Source organism: Carcharhinus amblyrhynchos, chromosome 1, assembly GCF_965287045.1.
Source record: "Carcharhinus amblyrhynchos chromosome 1, sCarAmb.v2.hapA, whole genome shotgun sequence".
In the NCBI taxonomy this organism is placed as follows: Eukaryota; Metazoa; Chordata; class Chondrichthyes; order Carcharhiniformes; family Carcharhinidae; genus Carcharhinus; species Carcharhinus amblyrhynchos.
In genome coordinates, this window is record NC_137324.1 from 79,844,284 (window position 1) to 79,871,432 (window position 27,149).

At 41.8% G+C, this 27,149-nt stretch overlaps 1 protein-coding gene across 1 annotated transcript in view; it reads left to right on the top strand.

Annotated features, from left to right (window-relative positions):
* scfd2 (sec1 family domain containing 2) overlaps window positions 1-27,149 on the top strand; it is a 277,202-nt gene that overhangs the window by 222,760 nt on the left and 27,293 nt on the right. Inside the window, exon 6 of the mRNA XM_080187556.1 lies at window positions 10,167-10,312. Within this exon, the coding sequence (XP_080043682.1) occupies window positions 10,167-10,312 (146 nt within the window). The remainder of the gene's footprint in view (window positions 1-10,166; window positions 10,313-27,149) is intronic.

A 27,149-nucleotide genomic window follows, 5' to 3' on the forward strand; every position in this document is an offset into this window, starting at 1 on the left:
GAGGAAACTGGAGCACCCGGAGGAAACCATCACAGACACGAGGAGAATGTGCGAACTCCACACAGACTGTCACCCAAGGCTGGAATTGAACCCGGGTCCCTGGCGCTGTGAGGCGTAGTACAGAATTTTAATTTCCTGCAAGTTCCCAGTGGAAATTTTGTAAACCCCCTCCGCACAAGCTCCTGTTCCAGTCCACCATCCAGGCAGTCATTCCTGCCAGATTTGGGGATGGAGCTGTAGCCAGGGCTTGAATATTAAAATGAGACCAGGAGAGAATGCTGATACGGACCAATCCCACACCCTGTTAAATTAAAATGCTATCTCAATAATCCCAACTGAGTCTATGAATACTTAATAATTGTTGATATCTTTACCTCACCACCCCATTGTTTTGAGTGTTGATATACTAACCTCTTTATATAGTAAAGTATCCCAAGGTGCTTTGTAGGAGCATTATCAAACAATGTTTGGCCAAATAACCAAAGATGTGGTCAGAGAGGTAGCTTTTTAGGAGCATCTTAAAGGAGGAAAGAGAAACACAGTTTAGGGCCTCAACAGCTGAACGCATGTTTGCCAGTGGTGGAGCGTTTAAAATCTGGATGTGCAAGAACTGGAATTGGTGGGATGTTGAAGTTTTTTTTATGTAGTGAGTTGTTCAGACATGAACTACATTCCTAAAAATAGTAGAGAATGCAAAAACCACAAAAACAAAATTGATAAATATTCAGAAAAGAAAAATTAAAAAGAGCAGGGGAACGGAACTAAGTAGATAGCTTTTCCAGACCAGCATAGGTGCAATGTATTGAATAACCTTTGGCCACGCTTCAAAATTATATAATTTCTATGACCTATACTAGCATTAGATCACAACTGGCATCCTTTGCTCCCTGATCCTAGTTTACGGTGTGTACCTCTAATCCAGCAGCACTGAAGAGGGGCCACAACTAGCACACCAATCTGCAATTCTGTTTTTAAACTCGTATCGATCAGAAACAAGGACATTGCCCAAGTTTCCTCTTTCTGAGTGAGGAACACAGGAGCTAATTACATTAAAAATACTATACTAGGCATCACAGTACCAGGGACCTGGGTTCAATCCAGCCTTGGGTGACAATCTGTGTGGAGTTTGCATGTTTCCTCTGGGTGCTTTGGTTTCCTCCCACAGTCCAAAGAGGAGCAGGGTAAGTTGATTGGCCATGTTAAATTGACCCTTAGTATCCAAAGATGTGTAGGTTAGGTGGATCAGTGGGATAAATATGTGGGGTCATATATCAGGGCTAAATATATCAGGGTCAATGTAATTGAAGCCATCCTCAAATCAGTTAAATAACCGAAGACCAGGAATCAGATCAGGACGTTCTTATTTATTAACCAACTCATTAATGGACCTCTCAATAATCATCAAGAAAAATCTTTTAAATGTTTTGTTTAATGAAGTTATTAAATATTCAGTCATTGAGTTTGGAGACTGACTGTCTTCTTTATATTGTTTTCAATGTTCACTTACTTGTCTGATTCAGTGCCCAAAATTGTGACATTTATCTGTACTTTCAAATACTTCATTCTGGGAAAAAAAGCTCCACTTTCAAACATGGTAGCATAGTGGTTAAAGAAGGCCCCAGAGATCGGGTTCATTTCTGGCCTTTGGTGTCTGTCTGAATAGAGTTTGCATGTTCTCCCTGTATCTGCATGGGTTTCCCCTGGGTGCTCCGGTTTCCTCCCACAGTCTAAGATGTGCGTGTTCGGTGGATTGGCCGTGTTAAGTTATGCGTTGGTATCCCAAGATGTGTAGGTTAGATGGATTATCCATGGGAGATGTGTGGGGTTACAGGGACAGAGGAAGGGGGAAGGCCTAGGTAAGATACTTTGTCAGAGAGTTGGTGCAGGCTCAATAGGCCGAATTGCCTCCTGCTGTACTGTAGGGATTCTATAAACTACCACCCCTTTCCACACACACCCCCCCAACTCTCTCTCTCTCTCTCTCTTTCTCTCTCTCCCTCCCCTCCTTCCCCCACTATAAAATAAAAAGAGAACTGCTAATGCTTGGGAATCTTAACTAGGGTTGTACCTGAAATTATTTGTGGTGACTCATACGTTATATTGTTCTGGAATCATAGAATCCCTATATTGCAGAAGGAGGCCATTTGGCCCAAGTCTGCACCGACCACAATTCCACCCAGGCCCTATCCCCTTAACCTCACATATTTACTCTGCTGTTCCCCCTGACACTTTGGGGCAATTTACCATGGCCAGTCAACCTAGCCCACACAGCTTTGGACTGTGGGAGAAAACCAGAGCATCCAGAGAAACCCACACAGACATGAGGATAACATGCAAACTCCATACAGTCACTCGAGGCCAGAATTGAACACGGAGCCCTGATGCTGTGAGGCAGCAGTGCTAACCACTGGGACACTGTGCCAATCCAAAGAGATACTAGAGTGAGATACGTATTGCATCTGAAAGGATCTGGAAAGATATTTATTTACACACAGTGAAAACTTTTAAAACATTTTTTTAAGTTTATTTATAAGTGTCACAAATAGGCTTACATTAACACTGCAATGAAGTTACTGTGAAAATCCAATGCACCTAAACAGCACGTCTTTTTGGTTTGAAATGACTGCTGGAAGTCAGGATTTTTGCTAAATGGTGACATTTAAAAGGCAGATTTAGTGCCAACTGAGGTTGGTAAATAAAACAACTAACTTGTCACATACAGTTGTGGTCACAAAATAATTGTCAATGTAATGTGCTGTATTTGCATAAGTAACCATTAAATATAGTTACATAATTTATCCTGTCAAAGTTTTTAATTTACTTTGTTTTGATGCTTTGCACCCTGAGAATAAATTCATTGTTGCCAAAGAATTCTGTGACCCTGTCAGACCATTGGACAAGAGCTTGGGTCTTGCAAAAAGCAATTCTAGGCACAATTTGTGAATAAACAGTCTTTCAATCAATCTAATCAAATTTCTGCTATAATAAGTGTCCCATACTCCCAGCATGGTTTATTATATTCAGAAGGGATCAGCTGCAAGTTGCATTCTGGAAGCTGTGCATAAATTTCTTGCACAGTGATACTGATGATTTATGACAGCTGAGTCTATTATCTAGTTAAACGTTTCATTCAACTGATCGAGTGACAGCTTGGTGTAAACTGAAGCTTGACAAGTAGTTGCAGACCTTCAAAAAAACACATGAGACATATTTCAAGATGCTTTCTTGAGAACGTAGTTATGTTTTCTGTCTTACGTGACAAGTACTTAGAATTCAATTTGAGAACAAGATGCCACCGAATGTACTTGGCTGAGTTTATTGGCTACCCTTCCCCTTGCTTTTGACAGATGACTACTGGTTCTTGATGAGTAATTTACAGAACTCTTGATTCATGGATTTTAGTGGCAATTGCTACTTGGATTCATTGGATTCAACACCTCATTTGTTTTACAAATATGACATTTGCAAAATCAGGTACAAACATGACACATTTCTCTTATCAGGCATGATGAGCATTGGTATGTGATATATGTATGTAGGTATGAAGTCCTGCATTTATAATCTTCCATGACTTGTAATAAATTGGGTCGTGAGCTGCTTTACAAGGATAGAAACATTGCACAGTATATTCTGCTATGCAGAAGCTGAATCTGTTTAACACCACAAAGTCTAATTTCAGTTCAGCAGTAGGTTAGTTCATTCGGAGTTTTCTTACGCCATGTCAGAATTCTGGATTTGTTTCCCATCTTTGTAAACGTGATTGATAAGGTCAAAGGACGCCAATGATACTCTGCCCTCCCCATGGCATGTTTCTCCAGAGGCAGGAGGTGACCTGTCATTGGCCAGTGGCGGGATCTTCTGGTTCCACTGCTGTCAATGGAATTTCCAATTGGATCCACCCCCCCTAGTCCCCAGGAAACCCACGGTGGGGGTGCGCCATCAGTGGAACCATAAATCCCATCAGCGGGAAGGGTGGGAAAATCCCATTCTATAATTCCAAGAGTTTCACTGTACATTGCAAATGCTTATGTTTTCTGGGGTTTTTTTTAAACCTGACACAAATTTGAATGTGATATTTGTAATTTTTTCATATATGCTACTAGGATATCTCCCATGGTATTGTTAATGGCAAATCAAATGCTAGAGTACTTTGTAAGCAGAGTGTTCTATCTTGCTACATACAATGTATTCTTTTGCTAATGTGAAGTTCTCTCCTAAAGCTTCAAAACCCAATGATTAAGTAAGCAGAGGTTTAATTGTTATTTGGTCACTGTTTGGAATCAGTCACTTTCAAATTGGAAGTTAGAAATACCCAATATCTTAAGATTGTTTTGCACCTGCAACAAAGGGTGTCTTTTATTTGCTGCATTTGTTTATATAAGTGTATATGTGGGTAACTTTTATTATGCATTGATAAATGGCCCACCTAGATTCTCCATCTCCTTTTAAATTTTAATTGAATGTGCCTACAACATATGTTCAAAATCCAAATTTCTTTTCAGACAGTCTGTTTATCTTGAGTGAACACATTTTCAAAGCCTGACAGTTACTTTATTTAATCTAAATGAGTATTTGAACTAGGCGATTGTAAATGTTTGCGGAACGTTTAACCTCTGTAGTAGAGTAACTAAATTGCCAAATGACTAATTATTTCTTTGTGGCATTTCTAAGAGTAGTGAATTGAAAAGACTCAGAAAAATCAAACCTATTACTGCACAGTTTTTAAACTTCATACAGTTTAATTTACCACCGTTTAACTGAGCTATTTAATCAAATTCATTCTGAGGGCTAATAGACAACGGAAGTTGCATCATGATCATCTGGAAAAACAACATATTAAAACTTGTTTTTGTTTCTGCAGTAATTAGCATAATCTTTACCAACATTAAAGGGATTTTAATATTGTTCAGTTGGTTTTAGTTTGGCTGCGTCGTGGGCATCAACATTAAGACTTTATTATTGACTGTCATATTTTAATCTCATAAAGTGAACTCATCATTTTAGGAACTTTGCTGAGATGAAGAATATTTGAACGTAGTGTAGTTTCCTCTATACTCCAATGTTGAGTGGGATTTTCCAGCTGCACTTGTCCCAAGATTGGAAAATCCCGTCCAAGGTCAACGGACCATTGCATGGTCCTGCTATGCCTGCCAAGATCCCGTGGTGGGCAGAACAGGAAAATTCCACCCGTGTCTTATCCTAAGTTTCTGAACTATACCATTTCTTTACATTTCTCACAAGCCATTTTTGTCCTTGTGAGACAAAAAATAATAATGAACTGAATAAAATTCCAACTTGCATTTAACATAGTAAAATGTTTCAAGGTGATACACAGGAGCGTAATGAGACAAAGATTGGCATTGAAAAATATGCTGGTGCAGATGCAAACATCCTTCCACTTCCTATACTGAAACATATGTACCCACAGAAGTGGCAAATGATGTCAACCCATGCCAAACTCATCACATACAATGACTTGGAGATTCTGTCCCTGGGATTCAAGTGCCACTACAACAATTCACCCTGGCGACCTCAGACATTTTATGTCGTTGACACTATAGGTCCAGTGATCACAGGCCTACCGTATACAAGGACCTGGCCTTGGTTAGCATCCATGATATTGACAAGACAGTGAAAAAGACCACAGACCACAAAGAGCACGATTAGAAACCCCCTTGGGAGAAGATCACCTAATTGCAATACAGGTCATCAGTAAACAGGCTATGTGGCACAGTTGGAACCAAAGATGTATATCCATCCTGAACTTATACATTTCATCACACTGCAGAACCAATGTGGACTTACTATGCAGCAGACAACCTTCCCAGCCGTCGTTCATCAGTACTCCTGGGCGTACAAATTACATTACTCGAAAAACAGGGGAAGATAAAAAATGCCCATGACCCTTATGCAGGTAACAAATTACCCAACCTGATATAATAGCAAAACATTGCAGATGCTAGAAATTTGAAATAAGAACAGAAAATACTGAAAAAAAAAACTCTGGGTCTGGCAGCATCTGCAGAGAGAAAAGCAGAGTTAGCATTTTGAGTCCAATATGGCTCTTCTTCAGAACTGAAGAGTATTGAACATGATGAATTTGATACTATTGACAAGACGGTAGGGGCAGCTGAAGTAAAAAGTCAGGGATAGGGTAGAAGGCAGGAAAGAATAAATGATAAAAATGTCATGGAACGTAAGGCAAAAGGAGCGGTAATGATAGAATTAGCGACTAAAGGTTTTGTCCAGAGTAGGTCCTAATGGCAGAATAAAAGTAAGCACAATCTGACAGCAAATTGGCAGATTATGTTAATAGAAAAAAGTTCAGCACTGTTTGAAAGCAAAAGCATGAGAACAAGATACAGAATGGCACTTGGAGGCAGGAAGAAATTCTAAATGAGGAATGAATCCTTCCCTGGGATAGAGGACCCACGGAAATGCAAATCCCACACAATGAGAGCTGCTGCTAGCCAGAGGCCAACAATGCTCCATTACAATCAGTGCCACTGCATTGCAGTGAGGGGCTGTGAAAGTGGGTGACAGGGTATGGCTTTCACTGTCCATGCTGTGTTCCTAAATTGGTACAGTGCCTTCAAAAGAAAGACTCCTGGATTTACCGGGCAACTACCTAGAAGCACAGGAGAGCCTTGCACTTGCATTTGCAATTATCCCTGCCACTCTGAGATAATTGGTGTCAAATGGCTCAACAATGAGCCTAATTGACAACCCACTGTGAGCTGTCAAGTTTCCCCAATGGGCATATTCCCATCTCCAGCGTAATTGTGAGAGGGTTAGGACATTGACGTGTGATTTCTCCCATGATTAAGTGAGCCTAGCCACCATGTTTCCCTCCTCAATAGCGTTGGGCTTTACTGTAGTTAGGATATGAACAGAATGTTTGGAGTTTAAAGCTTATGGAGGGTGGAGGATGAAAAATTGGTCAGGAGAGTCTTGAGGCATCAACGACAGTTTACCTATTGGGTAGGATGAAGCTGGAGAGAGAGGAGCAAGTTTGCAGAGGTGGGAATATATATATATGGTAAATGTATAGTATATGTATATAAAATATTGCTGCCTTACAAACAGTAGAATGTAATCAAACCATTCTGATTCCAGTTTGAAATACCAAGAAATGTCAGAACTGCTTCTATTATACAGGGGCTGTCACTGAAATTGTAATCCAATTATTTGTCATCTCAGTCAATTGCTGCTTCTTTTCGTAAGTAATATTATCCACTTTCACTGAGGTATTAACTAGAAATGTAATTTCAAAAATGAAGCTCTCTTGACAAGTGTATTATGGAGTAACAAAGGGAGGTTCCCAACATTTGAGTGATACAAGGCTGAATGGTATTTTAAGAATGCATTGTGATTCCGTTAATCTGATTCTGGGCTCGAGAAATTAATTTGAAAGTGCTTTTAAGTATCATCTATCATTCAACTGAATGTCAAGTGCTCAGCATGGATGCTCATTAACCTAGTCAGCCACAAGACAGCTTACCAGGTATGTCTACCTGCTGACTGTTTAAATATTTAGTACTTTTCTGAACAACTAACTCTTCAATGCCTCAATGACATAATGATGATAGTTACTGCAGACAGGCTCCACAAACCAGCCCCCGTTTGCAAATCTAGGCAACGATAACACGAATGTCAGATGTGAAGCATGTGGTGAAATGTGATGTAAGGCGACAGCAGCTGTCTAAAGGTACTTTTACATTGCCAGTTGTTTAGTTTGGATTGCAGAGTGGCTCCTGAAGATCCTTATCCTTACTAAAAAATTGCATTCCCCCTGGCATTCCACAATCTGAACTAACTAAGCACTATTAAAGCATCTGAAAAGTCATAGTTCAGTAAATGGAAGACATGTTGCTTGCTCTATTATTTTATGCAATTCCACATAATCGTTTGGAGTTTTCGATAGTAACCTTACATTAGATTTAACATTATCACATTCCGTAAGTTATATTTGGTGATGTGCACTTTGAGAATGTCTGTTACCTATTTATGTTTACTTCTCCTCAAGTTTGGAGCAAATTCTTTATTGCTTTTGTTCCTGCTGTGGGCAACTTCACCGACATTCATCAGTGTTAACGAAGAATCTTCCTGTCACTATCATCGAACTAAAAAAGACTTTGCAACCCAGAAGGAGGTTATTCTGGAACCCAGCATATTTGCTAAGGCAATTCAAATCCCACAGTGCTGTGTTCCTCAGTTCCATGTCTTCTTGATCTTTTCTCAAAAGATGAGCTGGATCTTATTCTCAGCTCAACTGCATAACTCATTTTCCTTTAGGGACTATTGATTAGCAATCTTGAGCAGGAACTCTGGCTTTATTTTCTCACTTCCTAGCCTCGGAACAGTGAAGCCAGCTGTAGCATCACTGCTCTTTCACTTTCAAATTTTAAATGGCTGCAAGGAATCATCTTAGTGAAGGGAACCAAACAGCAGTAACAGTGATAAGTGTGGTTAAGCACACTAACAGGCACTTTTAAAATTATGAGATCAATTAATCACAGACTCATGTTTGTTCTGTTCATTTTAATATTTGGGCCCATAACTTCTCTAAGAAGTAGGCACAGTAAGAAGTCTCATAACACCAGGTTAATTCCAACAGGTTTAATTGGTAGCATAAGCTTTCGGAGCATTGCTCCTTCATCAGGTGAGTGAAGAGTTGGATTCACAAACAGGGCATATATAGACACGGACTCAATTTCCAAGATAATGGTTGGATGTGAGTCTTTACAGATAATCAAGTCTTTACAGGTGCAAACAATGCAAATGGAGACAGGGTTAAGTACAGTTAAAGAGGTGTGAATTGTCTCAAGCCAGGACATTTAGTGAGATTTTGCAAGTCCAGGCAAGTAGTGGTGGTTACAGATAGTGTGACATGACCCAAGATCCTGGTTGAAGCTGCCCTCGTGTGCGGAATTTGACTATGAGTTTTTGTTCGATTTTGTGTTATCATGCGTCGTGAAGGCTCCAAGAAGAGCTGAGTTGCTATATGGACAGTATCACTGAGGGATGGAGTGTGGATAACTGTTGTTGGCAATGAAAGAGGAACGTTGGAGACGTGTCGTAATCAATGTCACACAAACATAAATTTCCTACATTATAACACTGTAAAGTTAGTTCTTTAAAACTACTTTAAAATGACTTCATTGATTGTGTAAATCATTTGGATTTTTTTATATGTTTGTTTACTTTTGTGTAAATTGATGGGTAAATTCCCATCAGTCTACCTTAGCAAAGATACATTGATGAGAATTTATCTTTTTTTTCATGTTTGGGATCCAGAGGTGAATGGTAGGACAAATGCTGCAGGTGCTTGGATAGATGGAAGATCTTTAGAAGGGGTGATTGTGTGATTTGTGTGATCAAAAGGTTTTGGAGCCAGAAATGTAAAGTGTTAGGGAGTGGGACTGTTGGGAAGAGGTTCCTTCATCCTTAGAATGGTAGATTCTCTCCAAGGTTTGTGAGTTGTATGATGGAGGTCATGCTAAGGGTTTCACTGGCGCAAAAATACTTGAGAGATGACACAGTGCTGGTGTTGGAGCATTTGGAGCAGATCCAGGATAGTTTGACTCTGTGAAAGAGGGTCTGAAAGTAATGGTGCTGGATACTAGAGTTTGGGAACAAATTTGACGTTCTGGGTTCTGGCAGCATTGAATATTCGGCTAAGCAAAGGAATGCAGTGATTTGAGGTCATTGGCATGGAGTTCACAGAACAGCAATTGCCAAGTGGAAACACTGGGAAAGAGGGTTTGACCATCAAGATGATTGGGGAGAAAAATGCCTGAATCCAGGAGGAGGGGCTGGGATGTAATCGTGTTGCAGGTGTTCTGGTATTTTGGGAGAGAGGAAGTTTAAAGGCAGTGGCGGCTATAAACCTTCATACATTTCCCACATCCCACCTCTGCCACACCAATGGTCAAAGAAGTTTCCTAGCACTGAGCTGTAAAACCTGTTATCCCAAATGCAATTATATCTTAAATCTTGGGATTTGAGATGGATTCCTTTCTACCTTACACTTGCAAATTGAGTGGTTGGAGTGCTTTTTGTTATAATCCTATAGCACAAATACTGTGAAATCTGAAAGAGAATTCATGCTGTAGGGATTCACAGGTCTCGAATTATTGAATGATATAAAGTTAATTTTATTTCAGGTTGTTCTTCAGCAGCTGAACTAACATTTGACAGAGCCACTGGTGTTGTGGAGCAAATATTTGAGATGCTTCAGGGGATAGCAAAAGCACGGGTACACATGAGGCAGTTCAAGACATTATACAGCCCCGGTGACAACACCCACCAGGTAAAGATATTGAATTTAATTGACTGGTTTCTTTTAAGTGGCTAATGTTTGGTGAAGCTTTTTCACTTTTCAGATAAAAAATGTCATTACTTCAAATTGAAACATTTGCCATTATCTGTAAAAAGCACTCTCGGGTTATATCTACCATAAGACAGGTGCAGAGTAAACCTTCTCAACCACACTAGCAGTGGCCAGTTGTAGAAATGCATCAGTAATTTTGAGAATCTAACTTCTCACCAGATCCTTTTTTACGGGTGGGGGATTGGGGGGCAGTGTTGGTAAAATTATGGCAACATTGTGAATTTTCTTTGTCTGGATTATTTAACCTTGTGACCTCTTAGTAATCTCCCTCCCACGTTTACACTGAGAGCTCTTCCCCATCAAGAACTGAGCTGAAATTTGTCTAACTTTATTTCACCTAGATCCTCGCACCCAGCAAAAATTAGAATCATAGAATCCCTACAGTGCGGAAAGAGGCCATTTGGCCCATCAAGCCTGCACCAACAACAATCCTACCCAGGCCCTAACCCCACAATCCCACATATTTACCCTGCTGATCTCCCTGACACTAGGGGGCCATTTAGCATGGCCAGTCCACATAACGTGCCCATCTTTGGACTGTGGAAGGAAACTGGAGCACCCTGAGGAAACCCACACAGACACAGGAAGAATATAAAAGCTCCATACAGTTACCCAAGGCCGGAATTGAACCCAGATCTCTGGTACTGTACAGCACGGTGGCATAGTGTTAGCAGCAGAGCTAACCACTGTGCCAGCATGCCACCAATAATTTATCCTTGGTATTAATCTGTGCCAGATAAAACAAAGAATCACAGAAGGTCATTCAGATGTAGTAGAGGATACTTCTCTGAGGTAGCTTGACCATACCAAACCAGTACATTGTCGGTTTTGGGAATGTTTGCTGCTTCACTGGATAACTAAAGTTTAAGAAGTACATTTCTTAGCACCACCACACTTGCTGATCATAACTGAGCTTAAAAGTTGAACAATTGTTTTTGATGACAATATCCATACTCTCCCAATCCAGCTTGATTCATAAGTGGAACACCAGACAAAATTAAGGAAATTGTTCAGACTAGAGTACAGTAACTCCTGTGGAAAATGTTTACACAATCAACACTGACTAGTTATTGCTCACTTTTATATAAAAAAAAATTATCATGTTTAATTAGCTCTTCAAGGTTACCTTACTGTAGGCTTTTTTCCTTAAAATAATCATGTAGAAAGGCATACAATCTCTCTTAATAACATGCAGAGCAAAACAACTATCGTGAGTATGGTTGTACTGCGTAGGATAAATCTACATTCCCTGCCAGTGACATAACGTGCAGATAAACATGGGCCCAGTTATATTGTGATTGTGCCATTAGCTTGCATTGTGGGTTTCTTATGCATTTACTGACAACTGATCAGATTTACTTAGACCCCCCCTCCTCAGACTTAGCAAATCAGCCAAGTCTGCTTTGGTGATGTCACTAACTGAGACTAGGCACATATTCAGCTCCATTATCAAAGTAGATTACAAAATCTGCACCTTTAACAGCTATAAATAACATTCATAGTAAGTACAAACTAAATTAAATCATCTGTGATGTGAAGCGTCTCACTTTTTGATCTATTGTATGTCAATATGTGCAGAAACTTGACGCTATATGCAGCTACTCACCAAGGTTCCTTAGGTAGCATCTTCCAAGCCTGTGACCTCTGCCACCTAGAAAGACATGGGAACAGCACGTGAAAGAATAAATAAAACAAAGTTTGAAACTCTAAATCAAATAGCTAAGGAATCTATTGAAGTATGGTGGGGTGTAGTTTTAACCTGCAAGGTGATCCTCAGGTATGTTGAGCATTACTGCTGGATGTAAGCTAACGAAACCCACTCAATTTTTCATAGGACTTTAATGAGCTTCCCATTGATTCTTGTATTATTTTGTTATTAAGCCAAAAGCTTGCCTGATTATCAAACATCATGCAGGAAATATCCATTCCTGGTGGTATTTTTATTCCTTCACGTAGTGTTAGCAGCATTTATTATCCATCTCAAACTGCTGTTGAGAACATGTGGATAAGCTGCTTTCTTAAGCACTGCAGTTCCCATAGAGTAGATATACCCACAGTGCTGCTAGGGAGGGGGTTCCAAGATGATCCAGCTACAATGAAGGGACGGTGTGTATTTCGGAGGCCGTATGGTACATGTCTTGCAGGTGCTGATGTTCCCCTGTACTCGTTGCCCTTTTTCTTCTGATCATAGACGTCAAGTATTGAGAAGATACTATCAGAGAAGCTTTGAAGAGTTGCTGCAGCAGTTCTTGGAAATGGTAGTCATTGCTGTAGTGGTGTGGAGAGGGTGAATGCAGATGGGGTGCCATTGGGTTGCTTTGGTTTGGGATGGTATTGAGTTACTTGAGTTTTGTTGGTGCTGCAGTCATCCAGGAAATGGAGAATATTCCATCACACTCCTGACTTGTGCCTTGTAGATGGTGAACAGGCTTCAGGGAGTTAAGGGTGAGTTACTTGCTGCAGAATACTTGGCCTTTGTGTTGCTCGAGTAGCCGCTGTAGTTATGTGACTTGTCCAGTAAAGTTTCTGTTCACTGGTGACTCTAGGAAGTTACGGTGAAGATTCAACAATGGTAATACTGTTGAACGTCAAGGGGCTGGGGTGGTTGAGAAACTTAATGCGTGTGCTGCTGATTTATTTTTAGTCTGTTCACTTTCAGACTCCTATGAGTACCTTAATGAAGAGATGTCGATTAAAGGAATGTGCTTCACCAAATAGTTAATAGGAGAGCTTTGCCGCTTGCAGTTATGTGCCCTCCCACTCTGTCTGAAGATGACAAATTCACTCAATTTTTCTGGCATCAGGCCATTGCAGACAGCCATGAAGAATCTCTGAAATATCAGTTAGGATGCAGTAAGGTATACGTATCTGACTGCTACAAAATGCACCAGAACACAACCGATCCCTGAAATCTTCTGTTTAACACAATCCATCTTCGTCATCACAGCCTTAAATGTTTTTTTTCCATCTTCAAATAAATTATTAATCCTTCCATCTGTTATCTTTCCAAAAACATATTCACACCTCAGACCTCTTTTCCCTTATAATAGCATTTATCTAGTTTAAAAAATCATCACAAAATAGTACACCTGTTCCAATATAACTCTAAACTCCATAAATGACAGTGCATGATGTAAATATGTATTTGCTTTTATTAAATAAAATTCATAGTGAACATAATCCAACCTACTTTTTCCCGGCACCTTACTTGCTCCAGATGGCCACACACACATTTTTTCTCTTTCTGTGCTTCTCCTAGATACAATGTGAGGGCAATATCATGGGAGGTGATTGGGTTCTGTAAAAAAGGTGACAGACTACAGTATTTCTTTTCTCTTGACATATTGCTCTTAAGACAGGGCCACTTTAGGCTGTACCCCTGAATGTTTTGCATTTGCGCACCTGATGTTTTCTCATGTGCCATTGATGTGGTGCCTTGAGGGGTAAGGCCAGTAGCCTGCTTTATGCTGCTATTCTGAAAGACATCAAGTCACCTCCATCGGTTAAATGTTCTTTCTTTACTGATCACTGAGATGGCTGGTCTAATGGCAGCAACCCATACCTTCAGAAATAATGAGCTACTCCTGGTTGCCAGTATCTGGAGACCTGTACATGGGTTTCAAAATGTTCTGTCTCCTGTTAAAGACACAGCTGATGATGAATGTTGAGTTATTCAAATCACAGTAGAGAATCTGAAACAACTGCCCTCAGCTGTATATTTGAAATTTGGTATTGTATGATGAAAAGTCTGAAATTCAGAGAATGATGTTCCAGATGTTTTGTGTTGAGTTTAATAAAAATAAATGTTTATAAGGAATAGAATAAAACAACAAAAGAGTAAAATAGAACTACAGTTGACTAAGACAATGGCTTTAGACAATATCACTACTTTAAACAATTCCAAACAGCCTTAGTTTAACGACCTTCAAAGCTAATTCTCCCCAAAATGCTCACCACAGCTTATAGATTTTAAGAAATATAAAAATCCAGTAACTGTTACCACACAATACAGTTACGTCTCTTTTGTGTTGTTTCTGAGGTGAACCAGCAGCTTGCTTTGTGAAAAGGCTTTCTTCATAGACACTCTGCTTGAAGTTCAATAGATTGTCTTGCTGTTGGCTCAGTTCTAAACAAAAAGAATTCCCTGAACAGTTTTCAAAAACACCCTTAAATACATTTTTCTTTTCATCTTTCACTTATTTGATCTAACCCCTTCAAAAGTGCACTCACCTGAACTTCATTCCTTTCATCTTGATTTTAACGTTTAAAGACAGTGATCCAAGCCGGGAATCAAACCCGGGTCCCTGGCGCTGTGAGGCAGCAGTGGTGCTGTGAGGCAGCAGTGCTAACAACTGTGCCACCATGAATCAAATTATCTATTGTGTATACGAGATATTGGACGTTAAACATTTACCCTTAATTATGGGGGACGTGGAACCTCGCGTTGAAGTGCCCTGTGGCACTGAGCCTACAAGATTATCCATTGCAGGCCCAATATATCTAAGAAAGGGAGAGTTGCACTGTTGGAGGTCATGTCTTTTGGATAAAACATTAAACTGAGTCTCTGTCTGCCAGCTCAGGTGAAAGTGAAGGATCCTATTGCACTACTTGATTGATAACAGCAAGCTCATCCCTTGTCCTAGCCAATATTTTCCCCTCAACTATTACCACCAAAAATTGATCATGTGGTTATTATCCCTTTGGAACCCTACTATCCACAAAATTATACTGTATTTGCCGACACAGTCTCCACCATTTAGAACATCAATGCTTAAAGCACTTGTACTATTCAAAAAGCAAGAACCATTATCCATTTGTGTTAATGTCAATTTGAAAGATTCCTGTTGTAATGTCCCAAATGTTCTGTTTGTTTTGGACACAAATGGCTGTACATTTTCACTACTTCACACTTCATTAAAGCAAAGAGAGAACTCTTTTACTTCTCCAATGAATCTGTGCCTATAGTACATTCTTTGTAATAAAAGAACAGCATTTTAAAACTACCCAGTAATTATAGACCTCTAAAACAGGAGACTATTTTTTGTTACGATTCAGTTATAATTGCAGACAGCCTTTTAAGTAGGCATTTGGTAATGCAGAATATGGGTATTGCTGAAAAGAAGAAACATGCTACTGAAGTTTTCCAGGGCAGCTGGCAAGAAATATTAACAATAAAGGGAACAACAGTTTATAATGTACCAGGAGGCCCTCTGGGGAGCTCCATTGGGAGGACAGGTTCCCCTTGCATGTGTGTGTGTGGGGGAGAGGCAGTTCATCTTCTGCATGTAGGGAGGGTTCTCTTCTGCATGTGGGGAGGGGTCCTTCACGTCCATGGAGGGGTGATCTCCATGTGTGTGTGGGGGGCATTGCTGTGTTTTATATTGAAGATTAGGCATCTTTTCCAATCTTGGAATTCCCGTCTATAAGTTTATTCCAGCCCCGCCCTCCCAGCATGCTTTTTTCTGCACAGTGCGTGGATTATCTGGAGAGAAAGCCTGGCTGTGCAGTTGGTGTGCTACATGCCAGTTTTCTCACCTCAGCCAGCACCCTGTGCAGAGAATGGAAAATTCCACCCCATGCTTTAAGTTTTGCCAGCATGAGCTCGTTGATATGGCCTGCTGCGGACAAGCTGTTTGATAAGATCCACCAGTCATTAGGATATATGACCTATATACTTAGCATCACTTGGGAACTGAAATTCATATACCACACTACTCATTGGTGAGGTAGGCAGAATGTCTTTTTGGCTTGATGGCAGCATCCTGACGGATGTTCCCAACAGGCACAGGACTGATCATATGCACCCAGCTCATTCTTGCAAATTGGACATAATAGGTGGAATTTTACGAGATTTTTTCTAAGTGTCCAGCTAGCGTGAAACTGGGAGAGTTGCTGATTTGTTTCTCGGGTGTGTTTTCACTCCCAATTTTATGCACTTAGAGGGCGATTGCACCATTTTGATTCTAAGTGTTGAACCTGGGCATGATTCAGATTCGACTTGGAAACCTGTTCTCAGGCGCCCCCACACACACTTAGCTTGACGAGAACCGTCACAAATCTAAATTGTGCTGTGGGCGAGGCTTATCACACCCGAAATGCTGCAGCTCCAATCAGAGTCTCAACCGCGCATGTGCAGTGAAAAAAGAAATTGAAAAACATTCCATCGTTCCAAGGCCACAAAAAGTGGATAAAGCATCCTGGGAGCAAAAAGCAGAAGCAATGGCCCCCACTTATATTGCCTCACCCCACAACATAACTGTCCCTCTCGTCCACCCGCCACCCCGCTACCAAGATGGATCGTGACCCCCTGCCCCCTTCCCCCTCACCAATCGCCCGCAGAGTGGCAGCAGACCCCCCCCTACTCCTGCCGCCTTTTGGAGTCAGAGCTTGATGTCTGGTAGTTGCTCGAAGGACACTTGTGTGCACAACTGCTGGGGTCTCCGCTCCTTCCTTCTGATGGCAGCCACATCCTGTCTCCAGCTGCTGCTTCCTACTACTCCTGCAAGTGCTAAGGCCTGGGCCTCCTCTGCCCGCAATTCATCCTCCTGTTCCTCCTCCTCAGCTCCAGCAGCAACTAAAAGAATAGCAAGATCAACGGGTTATATTGCAAAAGCCATCTCTTCACTCTGAAAAGGGGGAGGGGGGAATTTGGGGAAGAAGAGAGACAAGTGGAGAGGCTAAAGAACTCTGCTCACCCCCAGCCTGCAACACACACTCCCTGTAACACCGCCCCCCTCCCCCACAACAGACCATTAGCATCACATACTCACCATACCCCCCTCCCCCACAACCTCTCCAGCATCACACACTTCCCATAATCTCCACACAGACCCTCAGTAACTCACACTCCCCAAACCCCACTCAGACCCTCAGTAACACACACTCCCCACACCATCCCATTCCCCCCAACAGATCCCAGAATGGCAACACCCCTCCCCTACTCACAAACACACGCAGTAGTGGCCACAGACAGTGCTGCCTGACAAGTCCTGAGGCTGCAGCACTGCCACTTCAGAGAGATTCCAGCCCATCCCCCACCTGCAACAGTGCAACTGCACACGGACCCAGAGTCAGCGCTAAGACCCGAGGTCAGCATTCTGAGCCAGGTCCATGCTGAGAGTCTGAGGTTGGACCCTGAGCAACAACGGTCCCCTTCCCCCACCCCCATTCACTTGCAGGCACGCCCCCTGCCAACCAAGATACAACATGGCCACCACGAAACAAGCCTCTCTGAACAGCAAGGAGCAGTTTGAACTTGGAGACTTTCCTCCTTGTTCACCCTTCCTGCTGAAATGCCAGAATCCTACTTTTGGTAAAGGAGGTGTTTTCCTGACCAATTCAGCTGCAACAAATTAAGGCAGGTGAGCTGGGATGATTGGGAGTGAAACTCACTAATGGCATCATGATGAATGCAATAAAATGCAAACTAATGTTTAACCCGTTTTGGGTGCTGATTTTTTTTTTGGTAAAATGGGAGTGGGAGCAAAAATAGGCACCATTCCCACTAGTCGGATCGCACTCAATATTACACCTTTCTTCACCACAAAACTGGCGCAATCCTGCAATTGGACAATACTTACGAAACAATCCTGATTTTGCTAAGAATTACATTGAAAACCAATTTAAGACTATTAGCCAGCTTGCAATGTGGCTCATTTTTGCTTGTTAGAAGCCACATATTCATACACACAGGCCCTGTCCTTTGCATACAGAAGGAGTATGTCCATGCATTGCACTTTTTTCAAATAAACTGGAAGCCGCCTTGTGGCACAGTGGTAATGCTCCTACAACAAATGGTTAGCACTGCTGGCTCACAGCGCCAGGGACCCAGGTTCAGTTCCAGCCTCAGGACACTGTGTGGAGTTTGCACATTCTCCCCATGTCTATGTAGGTTTCCCCTGGGTGCTCCGGTTTCTTCCCGCAGTCCAAAGATGTGCTGTTAGGTTGATTGGCCGTGCTAAATTGACCCTAGTATCAGGAAAATCAGCAGGGTAAATAATGTTGGGTTATGGGGATAGGGCTTGGGTGGAATTGTGGTCAGTGCAGACTTGATTGGCCAAATGGCCACTTCTGCACTGTAGGGATTCTATCTTCTACCACTGGACCAGAAGCTCTGGGTTCAAATCTAATGTGGAGATGCCAGCGTTGGACTGGGGTAAACACAGTAAGAAGTCTGACAACACCAGGTTTAAGTCCAACCAATTTATTTGATAGTAAACTCGCAAGCTTTTGGGGTTTGCCCCTTCGTCAGGCGAATGGAGAGTTCTGGCCTCAGACAGAGCATATAACAGCACAGACAGTTTACAACTTACTGATTAGAATGCAAATCTTTACACCTAACCTGCTATTCAAGTCTTAAAGAGGCCAACAATGTGAGTGGAAGGAGCATTAAGCCCAGGTTAAAGAGATGTGTATTGTCTCCAGACAGTACAGTAAGTGAGGTTTTGCAAACCCAGGTGAGTCATGGGGGTTACAGATAGTGCGACATGAATCCAAGATCCCTGTTGAGACCGTCCTCGTGTGCGGAACTTGGCCATCAGTCTCTGCTCAGCGACTCTGCACTGTCGTGTGTCGTGAAGGCCGCCTTGGAGAACACTTACCTGAAGGTCAGAGGCCAAATGCCGTTCCTTCAGTGCTCCTCCCTCTCACATTGTTAGCCACTTTAAGACTTGAATAGCAGGTTAGGTGTAAAGATTCGCATTCTAACCAGTAATCTGTAAACTGTCATTGCTGTCATATGCTCTGTCTGAGGCCAGAACTCTCCATTCGCCTGACGAAGGGGCAAACCCCGAAAGCTCGTGAGTTTACTATCAAATAAATTGGTTGGACTTAAACCTGGTGTTGTCAGACTTCTTACTGTGTTCAAATCTAATGCCAGGACTTGTTGGCCATGGAATTAGCATTTGTTGTGCAGTTGAATGGGCTGATAATCAGCTTGGGAATCCTTCTAACACTTCTACGACTATTCCCCAAGGGGAAAAGAAGTGTGGGTGTAAAGATATGTTAAAAACTAAATAAAAACTTGGAGGAAGGCATTCCCTGGTTCATTCTCTATGACAATGCTTTGACCAATCAGAGACAACCTGCATGGTTTGAATTTGAACAAAAACTGGGCAGTTAACTGTTCCCTGCTGCATTCTTCATGGCAATGCCTCTACCAATCAAAGTCCACTTGCCAACCAATGAGCACACTCTTCTCATGCAATATAAATTGTTGTTCCTTTTACTGTCATTATTTTTTACTAGCCATTCTGATGCGTGCAAGATGAAAAGTTTGTGGCCAGAATTTTACCGTTCCATCCGCCACGGGACTTGGAGCTGATAAGAGACGAAGCATGGAAAGGTCCATTGACCTCGGGCAGGATTTTAAGGTTTCAGGATGAGCGAGGCCGTAAAATCCTGCCCTCTCTCTTTTATTGAGTAATACTTGAGCCATTTGTCAAGAAATTTGCATTAGTTATCAATATTTAGAATTATGTGATCACGGAATGCTCGGCTGGCTAATCTTTTGGTGGATTTTTAATTTTAATTAAAATAATTTACCAACTGTTTTGCATTGTTTCATTACTCTGGATACAGAAAGTCACTGGTCACTATGTCCAAGTATAGTATGTTATGCAACTTGTGTAGAAAGTATTCATGCCAACCTCGTTGCTTTTACTAAAAATCATCTCAACAGCAATAAATAGTGGCCTTCCACCCCACATTTCCCCCATTCAATCCTGATGTCTTCCGATCTGTTTATTAGCGACCAGCATTCCTCAATAGGTACAGTGAACAGAAGTGTGCTGTAGTTAGGGTTGATGGGTTTTTGATAAGAGAGGGGATTAAGGGTTATGGGGAGAGGGCGGGAAAGTGGAACTGAGCCACAACAGATCAGCCATGATCTTATTGAATGGCGGGGCAGGCTCGAAGGGCTAGATGGCCTACTCCTGCTCCTATTTCTTATGTTCTTAAAATGTTGCGTTGTAAAACTTAAATTGATGCATGTAGTTAAATTCATTAAGAACTTCATTGAAAAAGTAGCATTTTTTAAAAATCTGAATATTGCCTTGAACATTTTCAGAAAAGAAATGCTCTGGAAAATCGACTTTAAGTATTTAAAGCATCAGATAATTACAATGAAATTGGAATACCGTGCAGAGGGGAGGGACTATCGAATAATCAGTAGTGTTTTGTGAGTTTTCTCCAGCAAAGGCTTTGGTTTCAACCCAAACCTTTTAATTCTAAATGTATTTCAGTGTTGAAGTGCTTGACTGTATCTGGATGTTATTAAACAGATGGTCTGTGTTCGACTCAGGGCTATTGACTGCTTTTAAAGACATTTGGGTTTTGCATGAGTGGAGCTGACAGGCACATTGGAATCTGGTGCAACTCCCTCTCCCTGCCCCTGTCCTTGAACATTACAACTACAGCCAATGTTGCCTCATTCAGAGGTGGAATTACGTGGTCTTGGGGAGGGAGTTTGAAGATTAAACAGCGTTGTTTCTGAATTGCCTAAAATATTGCTCGAGTTTTACAGTACAATAGAATGAAGCGAACAATGATGATGTTCTGGCAAATGGGAGTGGGAAGTCAATGTAACAAAATACAAAAAAAATTATAGTATTATTCCCCTCTGCTTCAGGCTAAACTACTGAGTAAAATAAAACTTTGCAGCAGTAAATTGTTAATGCATACTAGCCTCAGCTTTTTTTTTAACATCCGGATGTTGATGCCCTAGGCAGGTAGACAGTTACAGCAGACATTTGAACAATGTGTTTGTATCACAATGGAGATTGTATTTTCATTTCTCCTTAGTATTGGTTTTGAGAAAAATGTTTGTGCTATTGTACTTGTTATTACTAATTAATGTTGGCATAATATGTGACACATTTCTTCAAAAATCCTGCAGGCTACAAGCAAAATTGGTAATATAACTTTGACTTTATACAATAATTAAAATGCTGCCTATCCTTTAATGTTTAATTACTAAAGATTCACTTAAATCTTAGTCCAGGTTCTTTATAATTTAAGGTTGGAACAAATTTATATGGTTCTGTTTGGTGTTTGTATTAATCTTGAATGGATAGCAGAGTAGAAAAGGGATTAGCACTGCTGCCTCACAGCACCAGAGACCTGGGTTTAATTCCCACCTTGGGTCACTCTGTGTAATGACTTTGCACATTCTCCCCATGTCTGCATGGGTTTCCTCCGGGTGCTCTGATTTCCTCCCATAATCCAAAGATATTCAGGTTAGGTGGACTGGCCATGTTAAGTTGCCCCTTCCTGACCAAAGGTGTCTAGATTCGGTGGTTAAGCCATGGTAAATGTGTAGGGTTGTGGGGATAGAGCAGGGGGATTGGTCCTGGGTCAGATGCTCTTTCAGAGAGTTTGTGCAAACTGGGTGGGCCAAATGACCTCCTGCACAGTATGGATTCTATATGGTTCTCCCTTAAATAAATTGCTTGTAGAGCAATTAAGATGTAACAATTTACAAATTTATAATTCAGCAACTGTGGCTTTGAGTTTCATTCTGTTCAGCCCATCCACAGTGCCAGTGCTCTGTTGCATATGAAAAATGCCTTTGCACTTGCTTCCAGCTTATCTAGGATGGAATTGGGCTTGTTTGGCAATTAACAAACTGCCTCTGAAACAGATTTACTTCTGCTTATAAATCTGGAATGAAATCCGCATTAGATGATGAAGCAAATGGGATTATTAATGCTACGGAGCACACGCAGCTCCATTGAGGTCTGCATTGCACAGAGGCAGTGAACATGGCAGTCATAACAGTGAGCAGTTACTACACGAAGCAATATTCATGCTCTCCTGTCTAAATCACTTGTAATTTCAGTCCAGACAAATTCCAAGAATATTGTCTGCTATATGAGTCCCAATAATGAAAATCTCTTTTGTTATTTATTTCTACTGAAACCGAAAAATGGGTCAAAATTTTAACAGCCCTCTGGAAATAGGCTAGCTAAATGACAGTAGAAGATATGAAGAGGGAAGCAAGATACCTTCCCATGGTATATTTCGAGAAGCGGGATTGGCAGTGGCTTGGCCATCCTGCCTGTCGCCTGTTCAGAGGTCAGGCAGTCAATGAAGATTGATGGTCAGTTTACACCCTCCATCTGCATTTTACTGATGTTGGAACAGCTCTCTGCCATGTGGGGAGTCTGCCTGGTTCATTGAGGCAGTCTCCTAGTAGCTTGCTAGTGGGGGTGGAATCTTCCTTTTCAAAGACTCCATGGCCTACAGAGGGGACCTGAGTAGCCATGGGCACCCTCACCATTGCTGGAGGGTTCACTCTTCCAATAGCTGCGGCCTGCCTGGCTGATCTTGACACATCTCTTATCATCCCTTTGAGAGCAGCTCCATATGGAAATACCCTCTCCTCATAACCTAAGCAGTGGTGTTGGTGTTGATGGTGTTGCCAAGGCTGCAGAGTTGCTGGCCTTCTGATTGATTGAGCTGGAAGCTCAGAGAAGAGGCAAGTACAAAATTGAATGGCGGCCCTGGTGGCAGTTTCTTTGCAGAATCACTAATTGGCCATTGTCAGCAAAACTGCTGCTGTGGTCAGCCACCATCTGAGCAGGTCCCATATTTGGCCCCGATGGTGAAATCCTGGTCATTGTTTTCTCTGAATTTATTCATATAGACGCAATGAACCGCATGTTCTGTGCAGCATGTTTTTTTAAAAGTATTTTCTGAATGCCATACAATTCCAGTTGGCTTTTTGCCTTTTTTCTATTAACAACTCTAAACCTTGTCAAACAGACTCACTCTGTGCTATCCCAGCTTTATGTGAATTCAGCTGAAAATATCCTTTTCTACTTATCAAACTAAACAATGTTAGTGTTAGGAATGCTACACGTAGTTTTGGGCAAACAGCAAAAGCACCAAGCATTTGGCAAATAAGTTTACCAAGGTTTAATGTGGATTAAATTCTCTTTGCTCTGCCTGGTAATGTTTCTTATTCCTAATATACATTTTTGCCATTTCCCACACCAGCCGTCCTGGGCACTGGAGTGCCAAATTCATAGAGAACTGTGACATGCCCACTAGAAACTGGATTTCATGTCAGATCCTTTACGTCCAACAGACTTGAGTTGCTTCAGTGGCACAGATTTGTCCCATTTCTTGATACTGAACACTGCTTGCGTGATACATTTCTGTATCTCTCCAGTAAGTGTCAGACTTGTCAAGGAACTCTCAAAATACTAGATGAGTTGACATGAAGGAGGTAAGGGCAAGGGTGGAGGGGAGCCATGGGTTGGTGCTAAATTAAACTGGCGGTACGGGACACTAATGGTGGGAAGGGGGGATTAAGTTGGCACTGGGGTGTGAGGGACCATGGTGGTTGGTAGAGGGTATCAAAGGTGACATAATGGTGTGGGGGCCATGGCAGGTCAATGGGGACATGGGTTGGCATTGGGAGTGTAAGAGATGGTGAGACCTGGAGGGAGGTGGATGATTCCCCCACCCAGCCCTCGGCCCCAGGCCCCACACGCACGCACACATGAGCACACACATGCGTGCACACACATGCGTGCACACACACACACACACGCACACATACACACACGCACAGCAGCCATTTTTAAAGATTACGTTTATAGAGCTGGGAAATCACCCAACTCCGCATTCCCAATCTGGGCCTAAAACTGGAATTCTCTGGTCTTGTTCAGCTTGTGACGGCTGCCAGCGAGAACGGAGAATTTGGTGCTCATTCAAAACTCCACTCACTGCAGCAGGAGCAGAGAATCCAAGCCGCGGGCAAGGTTGGAGAAATGCAGCCTTTGTCTTTTAAAAAAGTTCCTTCATGCGATATTGGTGTCGCTGGCAGGGATAGCATTTATTGCCTATCTTTAATTGCCTTTCAGCTGAATAGCTTGCTAGGCCATTTCAGAGGGCATACAGACCAGACCAAGTAGGGATAGCAGATTTTCTTCCCAAAAGGATATTAGTGAACCGAATGGGTTTTCACAACACTCAATGATAATTGTCATGGTCACCATTATTAAGACTAGCTTTTCAAATATAGATCTTTTTGGTTCATGAATTGAATTTATTAAGTCATTTGAATTTAAGTGGCTGTGGTAGGATTTGAACCCCAATCCCCAGGGCATTACTTTCGGTTCTGGATTACTAGCGCACTACCGCTATGTCTCATCTCCCTTGTACAATGTTTTTTCTTTACTTGAGCCACCCACACTATCGCAGACCCGTTTCTCATGTACTTGAGTATTCAAGCTAACTGTTTCATTTCCTTGTAAAGTAATTCATAAACTATTTCAACAGGTCCTGGCAGTGAATTCCACATTCCAACCACCTTTTGTGCAAATACCTTATTTTCTAACTTCTCTTTTAATTCTTTTTGTGGTTCATAGAATCACAGAAATTATTCTCTGTTAACTCTTTTTGTGATTATTTTGTAATTGTACCACCTCACCAACTAGTGGGAATAAACTTACAGCATTTTATCATAACTTTACGTAATCTTGAAAAAACGTCCATCGAGTCTTGCCTTGACCTTTTCCATTCAAATGAAATAAGCTGTGACTTTGAGAATTTTCCTTTAGAGCTGTGTGTAATACATTTTCCCTGATAATATCTTCCTGAATCTATGCTGCATATTTCCCATTTTTTTTATATCCTTCCTATAATGGGATACCAAAACTGTGTACAGTTCTCCAGTCTTAACGGAAGTCTTTGAATTCAGCATTAACTCCTTGTACTTTTTTTATTCATTCGTGGGACATGGATGATGCTGGCTGGCCAGCATTTATTGCCCATCCCTAGTTGCCTGAGGACAGTTGAGAGGCAACCACATTGCTGTGGCTCTAGAGTCACATGTAGACCCAGACCGGGTAAGGATGGCAGATTTCCTTCCCTAAAGGACATAGTGAATCAGACGGGTTTTTCCGACAATCAACAATGGTTTCATGGCCATCAGTAGATTCTTAATTCCAGATTTTTTTATTGAATTCAAATTCCACCATCTGCTGTGGCGGGATTCGAATCCGAGTCCCCAGAACATTACTTGAGTTTCTGGATTAATAGTCTAGCGATACTATCACTAGGCCATCACCTCCCCAATGTTGGCTATAGAGAGGACTCTTACATCTGAAGACCATGGGACCTCTCCAATACTTCAAAAGAATTGTATTTAATGAGAGAATGGCTGGAATGTGGAATTCACTACTAAATGTACTGGTTGAGCTGAATGATACAGATGTGTTTAAAGGGAAGCGATGTAAGTAGATATGAAGGAGAAAAGAATAGGAGGATATACAAATAGAGCTAAGAAGAGGTGGGGTGGAAGGAACTCACCAACACTAACATAAATCAATCTGTTTGGCAATTAAGAAGGCCCCAATTTAGAATTTTAACTTTTGGGCCAGACTTATCATTCTCCGTAGCTATCTTAAAACTAATGGAATTATGTCACTGGTCCCAAAGTGATCCCACCCTAATACATCTGTCACCTGTCCTTCCTATTTCCAAAGAGGAGATCAAGTTTTGCCCCCTCTCTAGTTGGGCCATATTGAATGAGAAATTCCTCCTGAACAAACTCAATACATTTCTCTCCATACAAGCCCCTAATGTTACGGCTGTCCCAGTTAATGTTGGGAAAGTTAAAGCCCCCTACTATTACCACTCTGTTTTTCTTGGAGCTATCTGTAATCTCTTTACACATTTGCTCTTCAATTTCCCACTTGTTGGAGGTCTATGGTACAACCCTTTCAAAGTGATCTTTCCCTTCTTATTTCTGAGTTTTACCCATATAGATTCAGTGGGCGAACCTTTGGAAATATTCCCTCTCAGTACAGCCATGATGTTCTCCCTAATCAAAAACACAAGTCCCCCTCCTTTCTTGCCTCCTGTTCTATCTTTCCTATAGCACCTGTACTCTGAAACATTGAGCTGCCAGTCCTGTCCCTCCTTTAGCCATGTTTTAGTATTAGCTATAATACCATCCGTGCCCTGAGTTCATCTGCCTTGCCCATCAGGCCTTTTGCATTGAAGTAAATGCAATTTGATCTGGACTTCCCTTACTCTCTGCCCTGCTGTTGTTTGACCTGTCTAGTACTCGGATTACTGACATTGCCTTTATGATTTAACATGCTGTTTTTAACTTCCGTGTTGTCCTCAACTTTCTCTTCTGCCTCCCTACTGCTTTGGGTCCCACCTCCCTGCCAAATAAGTCTAAACCCTCCCGAGTGGCTCTCGTAAATCTCCCCGCCAGGATATTAGCCCCCTCCAGTTCAGGTGTAACCTGTCCTCCTTGAACAGGTTACCCCTGCCCCAGGGGTGATTGTTATCCATAATTATCCAATAATCCATAAATATCCAATTATCCATAAATCTAAATCCCTGCCCCCTTAACCAGCTCTCAAGCCACGCATTCATCTGCCTAATCTTCCTATTCCTACTCTCTCTAGCACGTGGCACGAGTAGTAGTCCAGAAATGACTACCTTTGAGATCCTGCACTTTAGCCTTCTGCCTAACTCTCTAGATCCACACTTCAGGACCTCATCCTTTTTCCTACGTATGTCATTGGTGCCAATGTGTGCAATAACCTCCGGCTGCTCACCCTCTCCTTAAGAATGTCCTGCAACCGCTCAGAGACGTCCATGACCCTGGCATCAGGGAGGCAATACACCACCCTGGAGTCTAGATCGCAGTGCAGAAATACCTGTCTGTGCCTCCAACTCGCGAGTCCCCTGTTACTACTGCTCGCTTGCTGTTTGCCCAGCCCTGCTCTAT